Source organism: Myotis brandtii, unplaced genomic scaffold, assembly GCF_000412655.1.
Source record: "Myotis brandtii unplaced genomic scaffold, ASM41265v1 scaffold847, whole genome shotgun sequence".
NCBI classification, from domain to species: Eukaryota; Metazoa; Chordata; class Mammalia; order Chiroptera; family Vespertilionidae; genus Myotis; species Myotis brandtii.
Window position 1 is genome coordinate 2,930,608 of NW_005371441.1, and position 19,681 is coordinate 2,950,288.

General features: G+C 40.4%; 1 protein-coding gene across 1 annotated transcript in view; it reads right to left on the minus strand.

The window, feature by feature from the left end:
• The window catches only part of SYNE1 (spectrin repeat containing, nuclear envelope 1), a 407,398-nt gene that overhangs the window by 167,602 nt on the left and 220,115 nt on the right, over positions 1–19,681 (minus strand). Inside the window, exons 65-75 of the mRNA XM_014532125.1 lie at positions 16,188–16,535; positions 15,096–15,251; positions 14,761–14,931; positions 13,790–14,116; positions 12,029–12,181; positions 11,228–11,395; positions 8,275–8,451; positions 5,163–5,309; positions 4,098–4,223; positions 2,691–2,867; positions 556–821 (exon numbers count right to left, since the gene is read on the minus strand). Coding sequence (XP_014387611.1) covers positions 556–821; positions 2,691–2,867; positions 4,098–4,223; positions 5,163–5,309; positions 8,275–8,451; positions 11,228–11,395; positions 12,029–12,181; positions 13,790–14,116; positions 14,761–14,931; positions 15,096–15,251; positions 16,188–16,535 — 2,216 coding nt within the window. The remainder of the gene's footprint in view (positions 1–555; positions 822–2,690; positions 2,868–4,097; positions 4,224–5,162; positions 5,310–8,274; positions 8,452–11,227; positions 11,396–12,028; positions 12,182–13,789; positions 14,117–14,760; positions 14,932–15,095; positions 15,252–16,187; positions 16,536–19,681) is intronic.

Here is a 19,681-nt window from a genome sequence, read left to right on the forward strand (position 1 = left end):
AACCCTTAGCCAAGGATATGTTTTTATTGATTTTAGAGAGAGAGGAAAGAGAAGGGGGGGGAGACAGAGAGAAACATCGATGTGAGAGAAAACATTGATCGGTGGCCTCCTATATGCATCCTTTTACCCACCAGTTCAATTAACAGTGAGCAAGGAGAACCAGGGCTCTCTATCCATATGACAACATGAGTTTCTTTCTTTTCTTTTCTTTTTTTAATGTGTTTTTATTGATTTTTGAGAGAGGAAGGGAGAGGAAGAGAGGGATAGAAACATCAATGATAAGAGAGAATCAGTGATAGAATGCCTCCTGCATGCCCCCTACTGGGAATCAAGCCTGCAACCCGGGCATGTGCCCTGACCTGGATTCAAAATGTTCATGGGTGCTCCACCACTGAGCCACATCCAGGCAACATGAGTTTCTTAACAATGTTTTGTCAGTGTTGATAATGATTGACAATGGATGTTAAAAACATTAAGAAAGGCCTTTTCCATTTTTATAGAAATTAAGAAACATCTGGCTTAGTATTCTGAGATGTGCCAGAGCATTGCTGTTACCTGGCCAAGTTATCCCATTCTGTAGTAAATTTTTCCAAGAACACCTCGACGACACTCATGCAGTCATGGTAGTCTCTTGTCCTCTGGAGATCCTCTTCCCTTTGCAAGCACAGGCTGTTGGACTGAAGGCACAGATCCAGCCACTGGTCGTTCAGATGACTGATCTCCTTGTGTTCCGGAGACTCCTGCTTCTTGGTTAACTCATCCACCTTTTCCGTAATAGCCGTCACCGACGCCTGTTTGCACTGTAGTTTCTTAACAAAATCCTGAAGGTAACAACACCGACAAAATAGGTAACCTGAAATAAACTCCCCAGTAAATATAGAGGGAAGCATAGATGTAATTAGCCTAACAAACTAAGCATGTATAATTAATGGGTCATGCGGAACAATGAGAGACTAAAAATGATCATACCTCTTTATGAATACAAATTTCCAAGTGTATAAGAATCAAAGGATAACTGTAGTACTTTCTTTTATTGTGTAATTTTGAACAGTATAAAGAAAAACTGAGAAATGTAAAACAATATTATATTCACTAAGGAAAAAAGTTAATATTGTATCTTAAAGTGCAGCCTTAGTTTCCTAAAAACTTTTGAAGTTCATGCTTTTGAGAAAAAAAAGTAATCTAAATTTATGTCATCTTGTTTTTTCTGCATATGCAAATAATATTTTAGTAGAAACTATAAATGGTTCACTTTCATAGAGAAAAGATAAACTTTAAAGTTTGTTAAAAATCTGGTACAACTTCCAATCAAGTTAAAATAATCTTCTATTAAATTATGTATAAATATGGAATAGCAATGTATTTCTATTACAAATATAATTATATATTAATAAATATCTAGTTTATATTCAAATATGTATTTAGTTGATTGGTACACTTACGTTCCTACAGCTTCAATTATTTATATATTAATATATATTTACTAGAGGCCCGGTGCACAAAAATTCTGCACTCAGGGTTGGGGGGGCAGTGGTCCCTCAGCTTGGCCTGCACCCTCTTGCAGCCTGGGAGCCCTCGGGGGATGTCCAACTGACAGCGTAGGTGGTCGGACATCCTTACAGCTGCTGCAGAGGCAGGAGAGGCTCCCACCACCGCCGCTGCACTCGCCAGCCGTGAGCCCAGCTCAGGGCTTCTGGCTGAGCGATGCTCCCCCTGTGGGAGCGTACTGACCACCAGCGGGCAGCTCCTGCATTGAGTGTCTGCCCCTTGATGGTCAGTGCGTGTCATAGCGAGTGGTCATTCCACCATTCAGTTGATTTGTATATTAGCCTTTTGTTATATAGGATTCATATAAAATATACTAGAGGCCTGGTGCACGAATTTGTGCACAGGCGGAGTCCAGCCGGCTGCCCCTGCCCTCGATCTGGGTGTTGGGAGCCAATTGGGGGCCAGGCCTGCTGGAGCAGGGGGCTGATCAGGGCCCAGATAGGCTGGTTGGCTGCCAGCAGTGCATGTCATAGCCACCGGTTGTTCCTGTCATTCTGGTTGTTCTGCCAGTCCGGTTGCTGGGCTTTTATATATATAGATATAATATAACATGTATATTATGTATTTTATATATTTAACATGTATTTAATTAATGGGCACATTGACAGTCCTGCAGCTTCAGCAACATTGTGATGAAAGATGATAAGTGATGAGGGCTTGTGTGTGTTCAGAGGCAGAGGCTTCTGGTTGTATCAGCTAAACCACAGAGCCTTGTTCAGGAACAAAGTGCAGAGGGAGGGTCCTTTGATTCAAGTGGCCAATTGGAGCTCCAATAAACTATTTGAATGTTTACTTTCATTTTTAAAATTACTATTTTTATTTTTCAATTACAGTTGACATTCAATGTTATATGAGTTTCAGGTGTATAATATGGTGGTTAGACATTTACATAACTTCCAAAGTGATCACCCTTAAGTGTAGTGCACATCTGACACCATACTTAATTATTATAATATTACTGACTATATTTTTTTTGCTGTGTTTTACAAATGTTTGCTCTCTGATCTGTCTTTTCCTGGCACCAAATGAAGGTCTTTCTGAGTCTTTGTATTCCTTCAATAGCTATGCTAATGTTTAAGGATTGAGGGACACACCCATCTTGGCCTTCTCTGTCTCCCCCTGGGAGACTCACTCTTTCCTACCTTCACTTGGGAAACCATGTTCTGTGCAATATTGAGCTCCAGTTCCGCGTGTCTCCGCCTCATATTCTGCAATTGCTGGTCGGCATCCTGGAGGTAAATCCAAAGCTCAGCCTTCATGTGCTTGATCTCCTCCCAGCCCTGAGTTAAGGTCTGAGCCTGGGCAAGCCTTTGTTCAATCTGGAGGGAACACAGAGGCAAAAGTCAGCGCTCACAGATGGAGACGTTTATGTCCAGTGAATCAGAGGTGCAATTCCTCAGCCTGTCCATGTACACAGGCCAGTACACATGCATGCGTGCACACACTCTGCTATACATCCACAACGAATTCTTTCTTTGCTTCAAGAAAAGCAGATGTTTCTTTTTATACTTAGGTTTTTCTAAGGACTTTTCATGTATAAGACATGCCATATACTTTCAAGCAGTATCATGAGACTTTAAGAAGTTTTAACAATCTATTAAGTTGCCCTAATGGTTTTTCATATTTGGCGTTTTCAACACCTGAATAACTCGCACATTCAATCTTGGGGTTAACGAGAAAAGACAAATTATTCTCTATTATACATTTGTTGTTAATTCTTATAAAACACTGAGTTATTAATGTTTTAAATATATTTTTAGATCTGCTTCACTGCCTTTTGAAACCATATAATTTATTTCAATAAATCATTTCTGTGAAAACATATAAATTACTGCATTTTCATCAGGATTAAAGACAGACTTGGTTTGAAAATATAATATAAAAGAGAGTAACCTTCATTATTTTGAGACATTTCTTGCTTTGGGTGATTTTACTGTCCTATAAATATTTATATATTAAAAACCTAAACCAAGTCCTATTTTTCTTTTAAACCCAAAAGTATTAAAGAGGTTAAGGCACATGACCCTGTGCTGCCATCTGTCTGTTGTGGACAGTACTGCTAATTCATCACAGCATTTTCCACTGAGCCCAGAGGCAGCTCCAGAATCCTTCCCAACACCACACTCAGCCACTGCCAATGGCTTAGAAGGCCTTTGCCAGCCCTAACATAAAGCAAGGATCAGGAACACACACCCTCCATAGTAAGTGTTACCCAAAGAAAAAGATGGAAAGGAGAAAACAAAACAAAAAAATGAGTGGAAAAATAGGAAGAGAATGGTAATCAAGGGAAAAAAAAGAAGTGGAATCAAGTACTAATAATTAGAAGATCAATGGGCCTAGATGTTTCAGTTCCAACTCAGTGGCATTGGGAACGGAATGTGCTTATTTTTCTGTGACTTAGTTGAAATTCAAATATTTAATCATTATAATCACCATAGGGGATTTATAGCAAGAATGACTCAAAGAAATATTTTCTTTAAACTTCTCACCCAATGTTCAAACAAGAGAATGTAACAGAACAGACAAATCCAATGGCTTACACGCCTTACCATTTGCTCTGTTTGTTGAATGTCTTTTGCCGTGGTTTTCACTGAAGAGTTCGACAAGTCGCACATGGAGCAGAGGAGGTCCAAGTAGGTCCTGGCCTGCTTCTGCAAAGCTCTGAAGTGCTTGACCTTAAACAAACACACTTGTCAGAATGGAAGACATGCATGCCATCCTTACACAGCACATCTTTGTGCCATTTGTATTACCTTGTTGACATTTCAAAAATAATTTTGCTATGTTCAGTATATACAACCTTTGTTGTAAATAGCATGTATTAGTAATTCTCAGAAAGAATTCAAAACACACTGGCAGGGATCCTTTGCCCGTCACTTGCTTCTCATTGTGTTAAAGCCGGTACGGTCGGGTAAAAGGAAACACCCAAGAAACTCCTATATTTTTTCCTGCTTCTCAGCTCACATTCTAACTGTTCTCTGTTTCAGAGAAAGAATCTTTACTCTAGCCTGCTTCTTAGCATGTTTTCACATAGTCTGGAGACATAAAGGGGGAAAAAAGGTCATTGTGCACCTGTAGGCTTCATTAGAGTTTGGGACAAATTAGATGGCTGGGCTCTTTTTTTTCTGCGGAAAGTTCGAGAAAGGCATTTCCCAGGGATCATTAATCTATACACACGGACATGGAGAAATGTGTCTTTTTGAAGATAGTCAGATATGTAGGCTCTGTTTTAGATCATGGGCATAAAGCAGTGCATGAAACAAAACCTTTGTTCCCACGGAGCTTAGATTCCTATGAGAGGGGCAGGCAGGGATCAGAAGGATGAAAAGCAATGGAAAAAATATCCATTTTTCAGAGATTAAAAAAGAAAAAGCTAACTATCATCTGAGCCTTCAGTGAGTCATAATCTTCTTGCTGGAGGAGGGCTGTACCTCCAATTTGTAAAAGCGCATTATCTCCGAGGCCCAGTAAGCGCAGTCCAATAAGACGAGGTATGCCTGTACTTGGGTGTCCCCAGCAGCCAGCACAGTTTGGCACACAATGAGTACTTAACATGTTTCTATTGAATGTCTGAATGAATCACATCACATAACATAAACTTCAGGAGTCAGTACCTGCTTCACGGCTTCTGCCCTGCTCAGAGGTGGGTGCGGGCTTGGCTTTAAATCAGGTTGGATGGCAGAAAGCCAGGCCTGGCATTGCTGCAGCGTGTCTTGGCGACTGACATGCCTCTGCAGTTCATGTTCCAAACTCTGGTACACCTGCAACAGAACAGCCGTGCGCAGCTGTGAGAGCCGTCTCATACCCCTACCCACATCCCTGGGATCAAAGGAAACACGTCCACCAGTCCACGGAAATGGATTTACCCGCCCCCCCCGCCAGGACTCCCCAGTACCATACACATATCAACGGAGTTTTCATATGTTCCAAAGGTGGCAGAGCACAATTGCCATCCCCAGTTTATTACTTTCCAAACCACACGTTACAACATAAATCCTGATCAGGGAAAGAACATGGGCAAGGTTCATACAACTGTAAGGTGTGTTAGAATACATAAAATCACTGAAGTAGATTGTCAAACAGAAATTAGAGGTTTTTTAGCTTCTCCATTATGGTATACAAATTGCAGTTTATGTTTAAGCTAGAAACTAAAAGTAAAAATAAAAGGCCATGTCATGAAAAGATAAACAACATTTCTCTAACCGAAATGCTGGGTGAAATCTGTTGATTCCCTAGACCAGTGATGGCGAACCTATGACACGCGTGTCAGAGGTGACACGCGAACTCATTTTTTTGGTTGATTTTTCTTTGTTAAATGGCATTTAAATATATATAATAAATATCAAAAATATAAGTCTTTGTTTTACTATGGTTGCAAATATCAAAAAATTTCTATATGTGACACAGCACCAGAGTTAAGTTAGGGTTTTTCAAAATGCTGACACGCCGAGCTCAAAAGGTTTGCCATCACTGCCCTAGACTTATGAATTCACCTTCCAAAAGTTAACTAAAAAGAAGAAGAAAGTAATCCAATAAATAATTGTAGATGATGACAAAGGAGGAAAAAGGAGTGAGACAAGGTTAGATGGGGCAGAGGATCCAATCAGTGATTTAGAGAACAAGATTACAGCCCGGCTGCTGGAGCTCAGTTGGTTGAGGGTCATCCCATGCACCAGGATGTTGCAGGTTCGATTCCTGGTCTGGGTTCAATCTCCAGTAGGGGGCATGCAGGAGGCACCTGATCGATGTTTCTTTCTCATCAATGTTTCTATCTCTCTCTCTCCCTCTTTCTTCAAGCAGAGCAACCAAAAGAAAAAAGGATTAAAAAAATGAGGAAAGTCTAAGAGATCTCTGGGACAGCATCAAGTGTAACAACATCTTCATTGTAGGGGTATCAGCAGGAAAAGAATGAAAGGGATCAGGAACCTGTTTGAATAAATAATGGCTGAAAAGTTCCCTAAGCTGGTGTACTTAATCTTTGTTAAAAGGGCAATTCTTATTCATCTTAGCCTTATTTCTATAACCTTAGGGATTCCATTTTAGCATAACTCATTACACCCATTAAAATTTAACTCAAAATTGGTACTTCTTCTTTTTATCATTTTATGAATGCATAAAAATATTAGAGTAGAATCTAGGCTGCATAGAGTTAAAAAATAATTATTCTGGAAATTATTTTAGTGTTATAGACTGGCAAATTAGAAGGGTCGATTCCTGGTCTGGGTTCAATCTCCAGTAGGGGGCATGCAGGAGGCACCTGATCGATGTTTCTTTCTCATCAATGTTCCTATCTTTCTCTCTCCCTCTTTCTTCAAGCAGAGCAACAAAAAGAAAAAAGAATTAAAAAAATGAGGAAAGTCTAAGAGATCTCTGGGACAGCATCAAGTGTAACAACATCTTCATTGTAGGGGTATCAGCAGGAAAAGAATGAAAGGGATCAGGAACCTGTTTGAATAAATAATGGCTGAAAAGTTCCCTAAGCTGGTGTACTTAATCTTTGTTAAAAGGGCAATTCTTATTCATCTTAGCCTTATTTCTATAACCTTAGAGATTCCGTTTTAGCACAACTCATTACACCCGTTAAAATAGAACTCAAAATTGGTACTTGTTCTTTTTATCATTTTATGAATGCATAAAAATATTAGAGTAGAATCTAGGCTGCATAGAGTTAAAAAATAATTATTCTGGAAATTATTTTAGTGTTATAGACTGGCAAATTAGAAAAAATATTGGTGATTGTCAAATAAAAAACAAACAAAACAAAAGTTAAATAAATTTGACATTAATTCATGGAATAAAAAGATTGGGAGAAAGCAAATGTCTGAAAGCAAAAAGTTCTGTGTCCACAGAGACTGAAATCTGTGCTCCTGTTGGGACATGCACCAGAAATATCCCAAAGACTGAAGCATCTAAACTATTTACAACCCTCTGGATTGCACAGGCTTTCTCCTTGCTTCACGGTCACTCCAGGACAAGCCGTGGTGCTCACCCGCTGGGCGGTACTGCAGATGGCGGAGTAGCTGTCCCTCGTGCCCTGCAGATGCGCCTGCACATGTTGTATAAGTTTCGCTTGGAGGTGCTCTGCACACTGGCTGATCAAAGTGTCGCCTTTAGTTTTCAGGTTGTTCAGACGGTCCTCAAAGCCAGCAATTTCTTCCATCATTGCCTACAAAATAGGAACAGAGTTCTCGCAATTCCACTGTTAGTCTTTAAATAACCTATTTATTAAGCAGAAGGCCTAAGAGGAAAATTTCACTGTTTAATGATATTTTTGAAAGAGTTTGCAATTAACCTTGGTTACCATATAGAAAATGAAAAAAAAAAAGTGTGTTTCAGGAATCCAATAGGAAGAGTTGGTGAAAATAATAGATTAAGTGATGATGAAGTAACCTTTCAGCTAGTTCATGGCTGATCTCAGCTAGAGAGATATCTACTCCCTAGTATTATTAACAGATAAAGGATGTTTATAAAATTTTCATCTCTATCAATTATAATTCTGGTTTTAAATAAATTTGACATTAATTCACGGAATAAAAGGATTGGGAGAAAGCAAATGTGTGAAAGCGAAAAGTTCCGTGTCCACAGAGCCTGAAATCTATGCTCCTGTCTGGACATACACCAGAAATATCCTGAAGACTGAAGCATCTAAACTATTTTACAACCCTCTGGATTGCACAGGCTTTCTCCTTGCTTCACGGTCACTCCAGGACAAGCCGTGGTGCTCACCCGCTGGGCGGTACTGCAGATGGCGGAGTAGCTGTCCCTCGTGCCCTGCAGATGCGCCTGCACATGTTGTATAAGTTTCGCTTGGAGGTGCTCTGCACACTGGCTGATCAAAGTGTCGCCTTTAGTTTTCAGGTTGTTCAGACGGTCCTCAAAGCCAGCAATTTCTTCCATCATTGCCTACAAAATAGGAACAGAGTTCTCGCAATTCCACTGTTAGTCTTTAAATAACCTATTTACTAAACAGAAGGCCTAAGAGGAAAATTTCACTCTTTAATGATATTTTTGAAAGAGTTTGCAATTTACCTTGGTTACCATATAGCAAATGAAAAAAAAAAAGTATGTTTCAGGAATCCTCCAAAAGGAAGAGTTGGTGAAAATAATAGATTAAGTGATGATGAAGTAACCTTTCAGCTAGTTCATGGCTGATCTCAGCTAGAGAGATATCTACTCCCTAGTATTATTAACAGATAAAGGATGTTTATAAATTTTTCAGCTCTGTCAATTATAATTCTGGTATAATTTCTACCTATAATAATCTAATTACTATTTAATTTACTAATATCCAATTTCTCTAATAATATAACATCTGATTTATATAATAACCTAACAGCTAATGCTTAATTTATATAATATCTAGTTTACATCACATAATATTTATATTAATGAAAATAACATTTACCACTTACCACTTATTAAGTATTTGCTACAGTCCAGGAACTATGTCGAAGTCCTGAGAAGTGTGTATTATTGTCATTGCTTTTCAGATGAGGAGACTGACACACAGGGAGATTATATAACACTCTCAAGGTCACACAACTAGTGAATGGCAGAGCCCCAGGCTTGGGACCCACTCTGCCTGACCTCGGCTCATCCACCTCTATCCCCATGTGTTCTCTAGTGAGCTTTCTCACCTTTGAGTTAGAATAGAGTCACTACATCATGAGGTTATTTGGGGTATGTTCTCAGTGCCTAATAGAGTATATCATATGATTAGTTTTCTATCCATATTTACTAAATAAAATGTTCTCGGATCACTTAGAGAAGAGGAACCAGCTTTTCCAATCAGGGTTTAATTTCCTCACTGCTATATGGTACCAATAACAAGTGACACATTCCAGCACCAGGTGCCCTGGGTTGACACATCAATATCTCTAAGGGAAACCTAGTGGTCCCTTAGCAGCCTGGGGTCCATCACTTTATCCAATGGTGCTGCGTTAATGGTTATTGTCTACTCTACACTATATTTTAACGAGCCATTGTGTCTTCGAGTTAGAAGAGAGTCACTACATCATGAGGTTATTCAGGGTATGTTCTCAGTGCCTAATAGAATATATCATATAATTAGTTTTCTATCCATATTTACTAAATAAAATGTTCTCCTATAGACAGGAATCCTGAAGCCCACAGGCATTAATGGCTTTCTTTGACACATCATAACTAAAATTCAGTTTCTTATTAAGGCCAGCAAGTTGCTCCATTAAATTGTGACCATATGACATCTGTCATCGGGCAGGTGGAATTACTAAAAATGCATATGAATGAAAATAAGAATGCCTCCTATCAGTACCATTTGTGGTTTACAAAAGTTTTCACAGACATTATCTCCTGTGATGCCCTCAACAGCTATGTGATGGGGCTGGTATCACTATGGCCCTTTACAGAGGAGAAGGAGGAGACTCAGAAGTGTGTACCTGGTACCTGTACAACTTGTTAACCAGTGTCACCCCAATAAATTCAGTAAAAAGGGGAAGAAGAGGAGGAGGCTCAGAGAGGCTAAGTTCTCCCAGCTGAGGAGAGAGTCTGGCTGAAGGTCAGACTTTCTGGTTACTCTCTTTCTATATCCTATCGTTGGCTGTATTTTTCTAAATTAAAGACCATCTTTCTGAAAAATTATTCCATATAGATGAAATTCTGCAATAGGAAACTATTAGCTGGGAAAAAATGCTAGTGTGTTCAGAGTTGAATGCCAGGATTCAGCTACTACTGAGTCAATTAAATATTGAATTCAACTGTTCTCAATTATCAGAGGTTCTTGGAACTCAGACCTGATTATTTAACTACAATCATATAATCTTGAAATGCACACACACACACACACACACACACACACGCAAGGCTGTAGAAGCTGTCCTGTATTCTTCAGCTCTTTAGAGACTAGACGTACCTTGTGGTGGGCCAGTTGCTGGGTGATTGTCTCTAGGCTGCTTGTGTCCATGAGGTCAGGGGCCACCAGCCTGCCGGACATCTGCAGCAGCCACTTTTCCACCTCCTGGAGCTCACTGTTGTAGTCTTCATGGTCTTTGACCTTCACCTCAAGACTATGAACATGTTCCTGTGAAGCCAAGTGCCCATTAGAGGTGACTTTCAAGCCAAAAACAAAACAAAACAAAACACTCAAAACTGTTTTAATGTTTGAAAAACCCAGTGCAACTCATAGGGTAGAAGGCTCATATAGCTAGCTCTAGTCTCACCACTAGGATCAGATAAAACAGAAAAAGTCATTATGCCATCGAATAAAAGAAAAGATCCTGACCCATCCAAGCCCTTAAATTTTTCTGACAGAGAAGAAGGAGTCAGGACCCCCCTTCTGGCAAGTAAACACATTTGTATTGGATTTCTGCTACCGCCTTACCTTTCCCGCGCTGCAGAGGGCCTGATAGTCACTTTGAAGCTTAGCGATCTTATCCTTCAAAGCACGGTCCTGCACCAGGTCCAGAAGAGCATCACCTTTCTCTCTCACTGATTTCACCGATGATTCATGGGACAGCACCGTCTGTTGAAGTGACTTGAATTACAAAGAAAAAAGAGAGAACCAGCTCATCTGTGTGATCAAGGTGAACATACCCGTATGCCACGTGTGAGATGATCTCCAATCAAGACCTATTTTATAAGTCTATGCGCAAGGCTGTAGAAGCTGTCCTGTATTCTTCAGCTCTTTAGAGACTAGACGTACCTTGTGGTGGGCCAGTTGCTGGGTGATTGTCTCTAGGCTGCTTGTGTCCATGAGGTCAGGGGCCACCAGCCTGCCGGACATCTGCAGCAGCCACTTTTCCACCTCCTGGAGCTCACTGTTGTAGTCTTCATGGTCTTTGACCTTCACCTCAAGACTATGAACATGTTCCTGTGAAGCCAAGTGCCCATTAGAGGTGACTTTCAAGCCAAAAACAAAACAAAACAAAACACTCAAAACTGTTTTAATGTTTGAAAAACCCAGTGCAACTCATAGGGTAGAAGGCTCATATAGCTAGCTCTAGTCTCACCACTAGGATCAGATAAAACAGAAAAAGTCATTATGCCATCCAATAAAAGAAAAGATCCTGACCCATCCCAGCCCTTAAATTTTTCTGACAGAGAAAAAGGAGTCAGGACCCCCCTTCTGGCAAGTAAACATATTTGTATTGGATTTCTGCTACCGCCTTACCTTTCCCGCGCTGCAGAGGGCCTGATAGTCACTTTGAAGCTTAGCGATCTTATCCTTCAAAGCACGGTCCTGCACCACAAAACAAAACAAAACACTCAAAACTGTTTTAATGTTTGAAAAACCCAGTGCAACTCATAGGGTAGAAGGCTCATATAGCTAGCTCTAGTCTCACCACTAGGATCAGATAAAACAGAAAAAGTCATTATGCCATCCAATAAAAGAAAAGATCCTGACCCATCCCAGCCCTTAAATTTTTCTGACAGAGAAAAAGGAGTCAGGACCCCCCTTCTGGCAAGTAAACATATTTGTATTGGATTTCTGCTACCGCCTTACCTTTCCCGCGCTGCAGAGGGCCTGATAGTCACTTTGAAGCTTAGCGATCTTATCCTTCAAAGCACGGTCCTGCACCAGGTCCAGAAGAGCATCACCTTTCTCTCTCACTGATTTCACCGATGATTCATGGGACAGCACCGTCTGTTGAAGTGACTTGAATTACAAAGAAAAAAGAGAGAACCAGCTCATCTGTGTGATCAAGGTGAACATACCCGTATGCCACGTGTGAGATGATCTCCAATCAAGACCTATTTTATAAGTCTATGAATGTAAAACATGAAAGGAATTAGGTTTCTTTATGGCTAATATAGCTTTTAATTTTTATATACTGATGAGAGAGAGAGAGAGAGAGAGAGAGAGAGAGAGAGAGAGAGAGAGAGAGACATCAATTTGTTGCTCCACTTATTTCTGCATTCATTGATTGCTTCTTATAAGTGCCCTGACCTGGGATCGAATCTGTAAGCTTCAATGGATTCTCTAACCAACTGAGCTACCTGGCTGAGGCCTAAAATAGTTTTTAAACAAAGAATAACATCAAATAGTGTGGAGAGGGAAGCATGGGAAAGAATTGCATTTGATGAGATTTAACATTATTTTTATTTCCAGCTTCCATCCCATTCCTTTCAGCAGAGAATAAAACTCAACACAGAACCAGGCACTATCTTTTTATTTTGAGTTCCTGACATTAACTGCAGCTTGAGGTGCATGTAAATAAAGTTAGGGAGATAAATTCTAGCTGCCAGAATGCTGTCCTGGCTCACAGCACTATTTAAACATACTGAGAACTCAGTGGTTCAATGACACGCTGTCAGACTTGGTAGAAACGCCAAGGATGAGAATAGACATATTGGCCGGAGGAGAACAAAGCGTGGCAGGGAAAACTTTGAGGTGAGTCATCTGACAATTCTTAAAGACTATCCTTTAAATCAGTGGTTCTCAACCTTGGCTGCACATTAGAATCACCTGGGAATCTTTTTAAAATACTGATTTCTGGGCCCCATCCTCCAGAAATTCTGTTTCTTTGTTACGAATGTTGTGGCCCCACCCCATAACAAAGAAACAGAATTTCCAAGGATGAGGCCCAGAAATCAGGATTTTAAAAATATTCCCAGGTGATTCTAATGTGCAGCCAAGGTTGAGAACCACTGCTTTAAATATTCAGGTCAAATTTAGAATACAAATTATTCCACATATAGACTTCCATAATTGTTTCAAAAATTAAAATAGGTGAACTATCTCTATATCCTATTTTGCTAGCTATATTCACACCACCACTTGTTCTTTTTATTTTCCATTTGTTCTTTGAAAGATTAATTTCTAAGATGTCTAGCTAGAGTGAATGAAGTAGAACTTGTTTTCTTACAAATATGGTATCTCGTTTTAAATTAACCAGAGACTAGCTTATTGGCCTTGGCTACCCAAATATGAAGGGAAGACTCTACATGAAACAGATGAAATCTACAGGTGTGAGATCTTGACACCAGGAAGATTAATCTGGAGGATCCCTCTACCTGGATCACACTGTGAGAATAGCTCTCCACTTATTGATACAACCTTTGAATATCAGGCAAATATGGTTCTCGGATGGAAATAGAACTTTTATGTACTGTATCTGGCTACAAAAATCTACATCATTCTCCCCCAGTAGAACAAACATGTTACGGACATTTTCCACCATCCACTAAGGAACACAGAGGAATCCTCTCCCACTCAGTCCACATATGCAACTTCTGCAACTGTCAGTGAGTAACAACACACTACCTTGTACTTAGATAACTGAGCCTTTTTCTCATATAATTCCATTTTGGGTTCCTCAGGAACGTGCAGGATCTCTTGGTATTCGGCGATCCACTGAGTAAGTGCTTTATATTTATCCGAGAATTCCTTTGCTAAATGAAGGCCTTTCTCCAGGGTCATGTGCTCCTTCCGAACAGTGCTGGTCAGCTCGTTCAATTGCTCCACGTGACCATGGATCTTGCTTCTTAAAGCGTCTGCCTCGCCGTCCTCCAGGTATGCCAGAGCCCTCTCTCCTTTCTCCCGGGCCGACTTCAGCAAACTGTGGCCTTTCTCCATGTCTTTTAGCAAGCCCTGAGGAAGAGAGTGTAGGAAGCAAATACTGGGTCAGTACAAGGAAAAGAGACTTGAATTTCATTGTAACATGGACAATTTAACCTTCTTTCGTTCCTTTTAAAGAAAAGGTGTACAAACCCCATTCTCGAGTCCACTATTGCCCCTTAAAAAAGTGTTTGGAGTTTCTAACCAGTTTTGACCCGCCAGGAATCAGGAATCCTCTTTTATTTACATCAATATAGGTTTTAAAATGTCTTAATCAATAGATCATTTCCAAATCAGTGTTTTGAGACAGGACTGGGTGTTTATCTTATCCTCAGTAATATTCCTAAATATCTGAGTTAAAGCTGTTAACGCACGGTGCCATCAATTTGAGATAAATTTCTGGTATTAAATTTTTAAAGTGTTAGACTGGAATTTAGTTAAGAATTTCGTGAGCAGCCATGTCCAAGTCATTCAGGTGAGATCACATCACCAATAAATGAAAGTCTGCTTTGGGCCTTAAAGAGATAAGAACTTAGTACTTAAGTGAAATGATGAGCCAAGGACCACCCATCACACCGAGCGGAGATGAGCATGTGTCTCAATAGCTACACGAGAGAAAGGAGCAGCTCAGTGAAAGAAGACAGGTTGGGAGACAATTCTGACGTTGCCATGCCTACCTCCAGCGTCTTCATCTTTTTCCCCATCATTGCCTTATCTACTTTATCAATTTTGGCAGCCACATTCTTGAAGTTTTTATGAGTAGAGCTGTACCAATGAGAATAGGAGCTTAGAGATGACTCAGCTTCCTCCAAACTCTGGATCTCTTCCTCCAGGAATTTTATTTGTTCCTTTGAAGAGAAGAAACAAAATGGAACTGTGAGTTCAAGACCCACACCAGTGCCCTTTGTGATACGCATGCATCTTCCCCGGAAGGTAGGGAGTGGAAGGAGGAACGCTTTGGCCTGCGGAGTGTGCTGGCCGACAACCAGCAGCGGGCAGCCCGCTCTCTCACCAGCACTTGGAGAAGAAGGGCCTGGTATCTGGACGTCAGCTGGGTGGCCTGGCAGCCCAGCCGGCTGCTCACGCGGCGCTCGTCCAGGATCTCCTGGGCTCTGGCTCCCACGTCCTCCACTTCGTCTCTGTAGGTGGTGATCTCTTCGTGCCACTTCTGAAATGACGTCAATATTGCAGGGAAAGGTTTAATCGTAAGCATTGTTGAGGAAGACAAATATAGGTACCTTCTTAATAGGAAATGATTCCAGTGTACATTTAGAATATATTTATTCTGAGATATAATTTTGAAAATATGTACTTAACCTTCATAAGAAAAGTGTACTACAACAATGTGATAAAAACTACACACTCTTGATTTAGGCACTTTTCTGTATGTATTACACTTCAGTTCAAGAAATATATAAAATTGTACATAGATACAACTGTATTAATCGGGAATGATTCCACTATGTTTAGAATAGATTTATTCTGAGATGTAATTTTAAAAATGTGTTATATATAACTTTCATGAAAAATATAATAACATGATAAAAGCTATACTCTGAGTTTAAGTACTTCTCTGTACATATTACACTTCCGCTCAAAATTGTTAAAGCAGAGTGGCATACATTTTTATATCTTCTGTTGTACTTGGACACATTTTAAAATAGGTGAATAATGAAAAACATCCTGAAGGCCTAAGCATTATTTTGATCATCATGTGCACCAGATTTGCATAAAAATCAGAATAAACTAAATACCAAGTATTATTTTAATGCACTATATTGGAATGATTTCATATCAGAACCATAAACTTAAATGGATTGTAATACTAGCATTTATATATCTTTACAAAGCAAGGTAATAGGGCATAAGGATATAAGATATAAAATATTTCATTAAGTTATATTTCATTAAAGACTCATTTGGGACTCTATGCATAATTGGTGTTAGAATGCCCCATTGTAATTTACGTTAACTTTCTTTTCAAGCAGAAGATTTTGCAAAATCTAAACCTTGGACAGAAAAGAAGTGACCACATATCTTAATGAAACCCGCTCTGCAAAGCAACTGCTACTTCGAGCCAGATCAGGAACCTGAGCTCACTTACCTTCATCTGATGTAACTGCGCCTCCTTGGCTGCCCGGTTGGACTGACGACCAGCCCTGAGACTCACTTTCTGCTCCAGGGTTCTCAGCCACCCGTCCACCTGCTGGAACTTCTGTTCCATCAGCCTCAGCTTGTTGACGACATTATTGAACTGCGTCCGGGTCTCGGACAGTCTCTGCTGGTGAGCCTGCCACTCCTGCCGGAGAGACTCCAACGCCCGGTCCTCCGTCTGCGGGAGGCCCGAGGGGATCACTTCCTCTCGGGTGTGCAGCACCGAGTTCAGCAGCGCCTGTCCCTCGGCGCAGTGCACCTGCAGCTCCTGCAGGGGAGAGGCATTCACATGGCACACCTGCACAGCCTATCGCGGCTCACCCGAGCCACCCGTGCCACCTGGAACTTCACGTGAGAAAAGAGCGATTTTATTCTGTCTTATATAAAACAGCATGTACCCAACGCTAAATATTATTCCCCAAGTCTGGAGAAAGATTTGCAAATATTTCCTATTAAAATAATCAAAACACACACACACACACACACTAGAAATATTTATCTCAATCATCTTAGAAAGAGTTTCTGCAATTTGACTTTTCAGTTTTTAAGCAAAAACACTTGTGATTAAAGGGCTATTGTTTAAAGAAGAACCTGGGCCTTTTATGGCTCATAATCTGTTTAAAGAGCTGTAGGCTTCTTGCTTTGATATTGAATGAAATTAGTTCTGGTTGAGACAGGAACAATGGGCCTTCTTTTTCCCAAGAAGAGACACTTTGCCAAAGCTGAGTGTGTTGGCCAAGAAAAGTTGGCCCAGAGGGTAATAGGGCGTACAAATCTGGGAGGTTAGAATGGTCACACCTGCCAATGGAATGCTCCAGATGCAAATACATTTTCCTCCACCAAAGCATAAGCCCCAAAGTGTTAATCACCCTACCAGTTCAGTATGAACCAACTCTTGAAGAGCATAAACTAATTTATAAAAGAAAATCTAATATTTTAAAAGATATTGGCAAGACAATATTATATACTTGTATTTCTTATGTTTCAAGAATCAGCACAGATACTTGATCTGATCAACTAAAGCTGAAAGGAGCCACGTCAAAACTCACCACATGTGTTAAAAGTATCCACATATTTAGTTAAAATACAGTACTACAAAAATATTTCATATCAGTTCAAACCATTTGAAATTTCTGATATCCTGTGGGATTGGGCCTAAACCAGCAGTTGGACATCCCCCGAGGGGTCCCAGATTGGAGAGGGTGCAGGCTGGGCTGAGGGACACCCCCAATCCCCACCCCAGTACATAAATTTCATGCACTGGGCCTCTAGTATTTCATATCAGTTCAAACCATTTAAAATTGCTGATATCTGACTATTTTTACCTAAAAAAATAGCACTCTCATTTGGTAGAAACAAATGGATAAATTTTTCCTTAGCTAAGATCTCACTTCAAGAATGTCATAATGTGAACACATAGATGGAAGAAAACAATATGGTGAAATATTAAAACAGCCACAAACACAGACATTTTATTCCAAAGTTCTTAAAATATTTTAAAAGTTAATTTTGTACTTTCAATCTCCCTCTTTAATTCAGGAGTTGGCAAGCTTTCTCGGTAAAGGGCTGGATAGTAAATATTTCAGGCTTTATTGGGCCATACAGTCTCTGCCATCATAGTTCTGAAGTAGCAACAGATGGTACATAAATGAATGGGTGTGGCTGTGTTCCAGTAAAACTTTATTTTAAATACAGACAAGTGACTCTGGGCTGTCGTTTATGCATCCTTGCCTTAAGTTATTAATCTTCCCAACATATCACTCGTTCCATATGTTATAGCTGTTTTTGCTATTATACAAATCATCACTGCGTTATATAAATTCTTATATGTCCCATATCTTAAGTCTTCATTCTGAGGGGAAAAATATGGTCCAATAGTTTAAAAGTCTGTATGTTCTAACGGCCTTTGGCTTATACAAAAGTTTGTGAATTTGGTCCACACTGCTGGCCGAGCCCACACCACTGTACGGGTTGTAGGCCATCTAGATCCTGAAGACGGTCTGCTGGACAGTCTGAACATCACAACCCTCCACCACCTTTTTCTGCCACTATCACCTTACCCCCTTTTGAACATTTGTGATGACTCAAAATAAGACAATGTAAGAATCAATGCCTGGCGAACCGAGCGGTGGGAGTTGGGTTTGGGCCACATTACTATTGACCAAAGGGAAGCATTTCCTTCCGACCGGAACAAGAGAAACATCTGCTGGTGAGGAGGAACTTATTGGCCCAGTTCCCACACAGAAGCCTAGAGAGCTCAGCATTTGCTTTTGCCAAGTGTCTGGAGAGAAGTGCAGAGAGGGGTTATTCAGCAAAAACACGGTCAGCGCTCCTAAAATAAATTACGCCAGCTAAACCTGGCAGACCCACGATCCTACTACTTTAAAACAGAAAGGATGAGATCCTTAAATAAATGAATGAAATTATGACTTCTACTATATATTATTTCAGGAATGAAACACCATTTAAGTATTTTCCCCCTATCGCACGTAACAACTCTGTGGAAAAAACTGAGTCAAATACGTTTCCTCTTGCCGAAGTCACTCCGTCAGGTCTCACCAAGGATAAGAGTCCAAACTTCCTAATCCCAACCTTGTGTTCCTACGACATTCCCTGAGACCTCTTGAAATAGCCAGGAATTAAATTAAATTAATTAATTTTTAATAAATATTTTTATTGAATTCAGAGAAAGGGAGAGGGGGAGAGAGATTCCCTGAGTCTTGAAATAGCCAGGAATTAAATTAAATTAATTAATTTTTAATAAATATTTTTATTGAATTCAGAGAAAGGGAGAGGGGGGGGGAGAGAGAGAGAGAGAAACATCAATGGCCAGGGAGAGAACCATTGATTGCCTACCTCCTGCATGCCCCACACCAGAAACGGAGCCTGCAACCCGGATACCTGGCCCTGACCGGGAATCAAACTGTGACCTCCTGGTTCATAGGTAGACGCTCAACCACTGAGCCATGCCAGCCGGGCAAAATAGCCAGGAATTTTAAATGCCAGCAATAGCCATCTCAGTCCCTGCCTTTTCTACCTGTACGAGCTGTAGGTACATCTTGCCCAATCCTGAACCAGTTCTGATGAGGGCTGACAGCAGGCCAGTAAGTTCCAACACAAAGAGGACAGGGTATGGAGTTGTCTCGTTGGCCTTTCCTCATTCCCCACTGTGCATGCTTAGCGGCCCCTTCTTGAGACACCTCCCAACCCCTCCCTATCTCTCTGGGTAAGATTAAAGGCCTCTCTGATGCTCCCCGGGGATTCCTTGCTTGACTTCATTACAGCCCTTATCATGTTGTTTATAATGACCTACCAATGAGTCTGCATTTCTCACTAGACTATAGTGCCTTGAAGGCAGCAATAATATTTTAATAATTTTTACCTGCAGTAGCCAGCCAAGTGTCTGTACTATATTAGTCAATCAATGCTGAATGGTAAATAAGT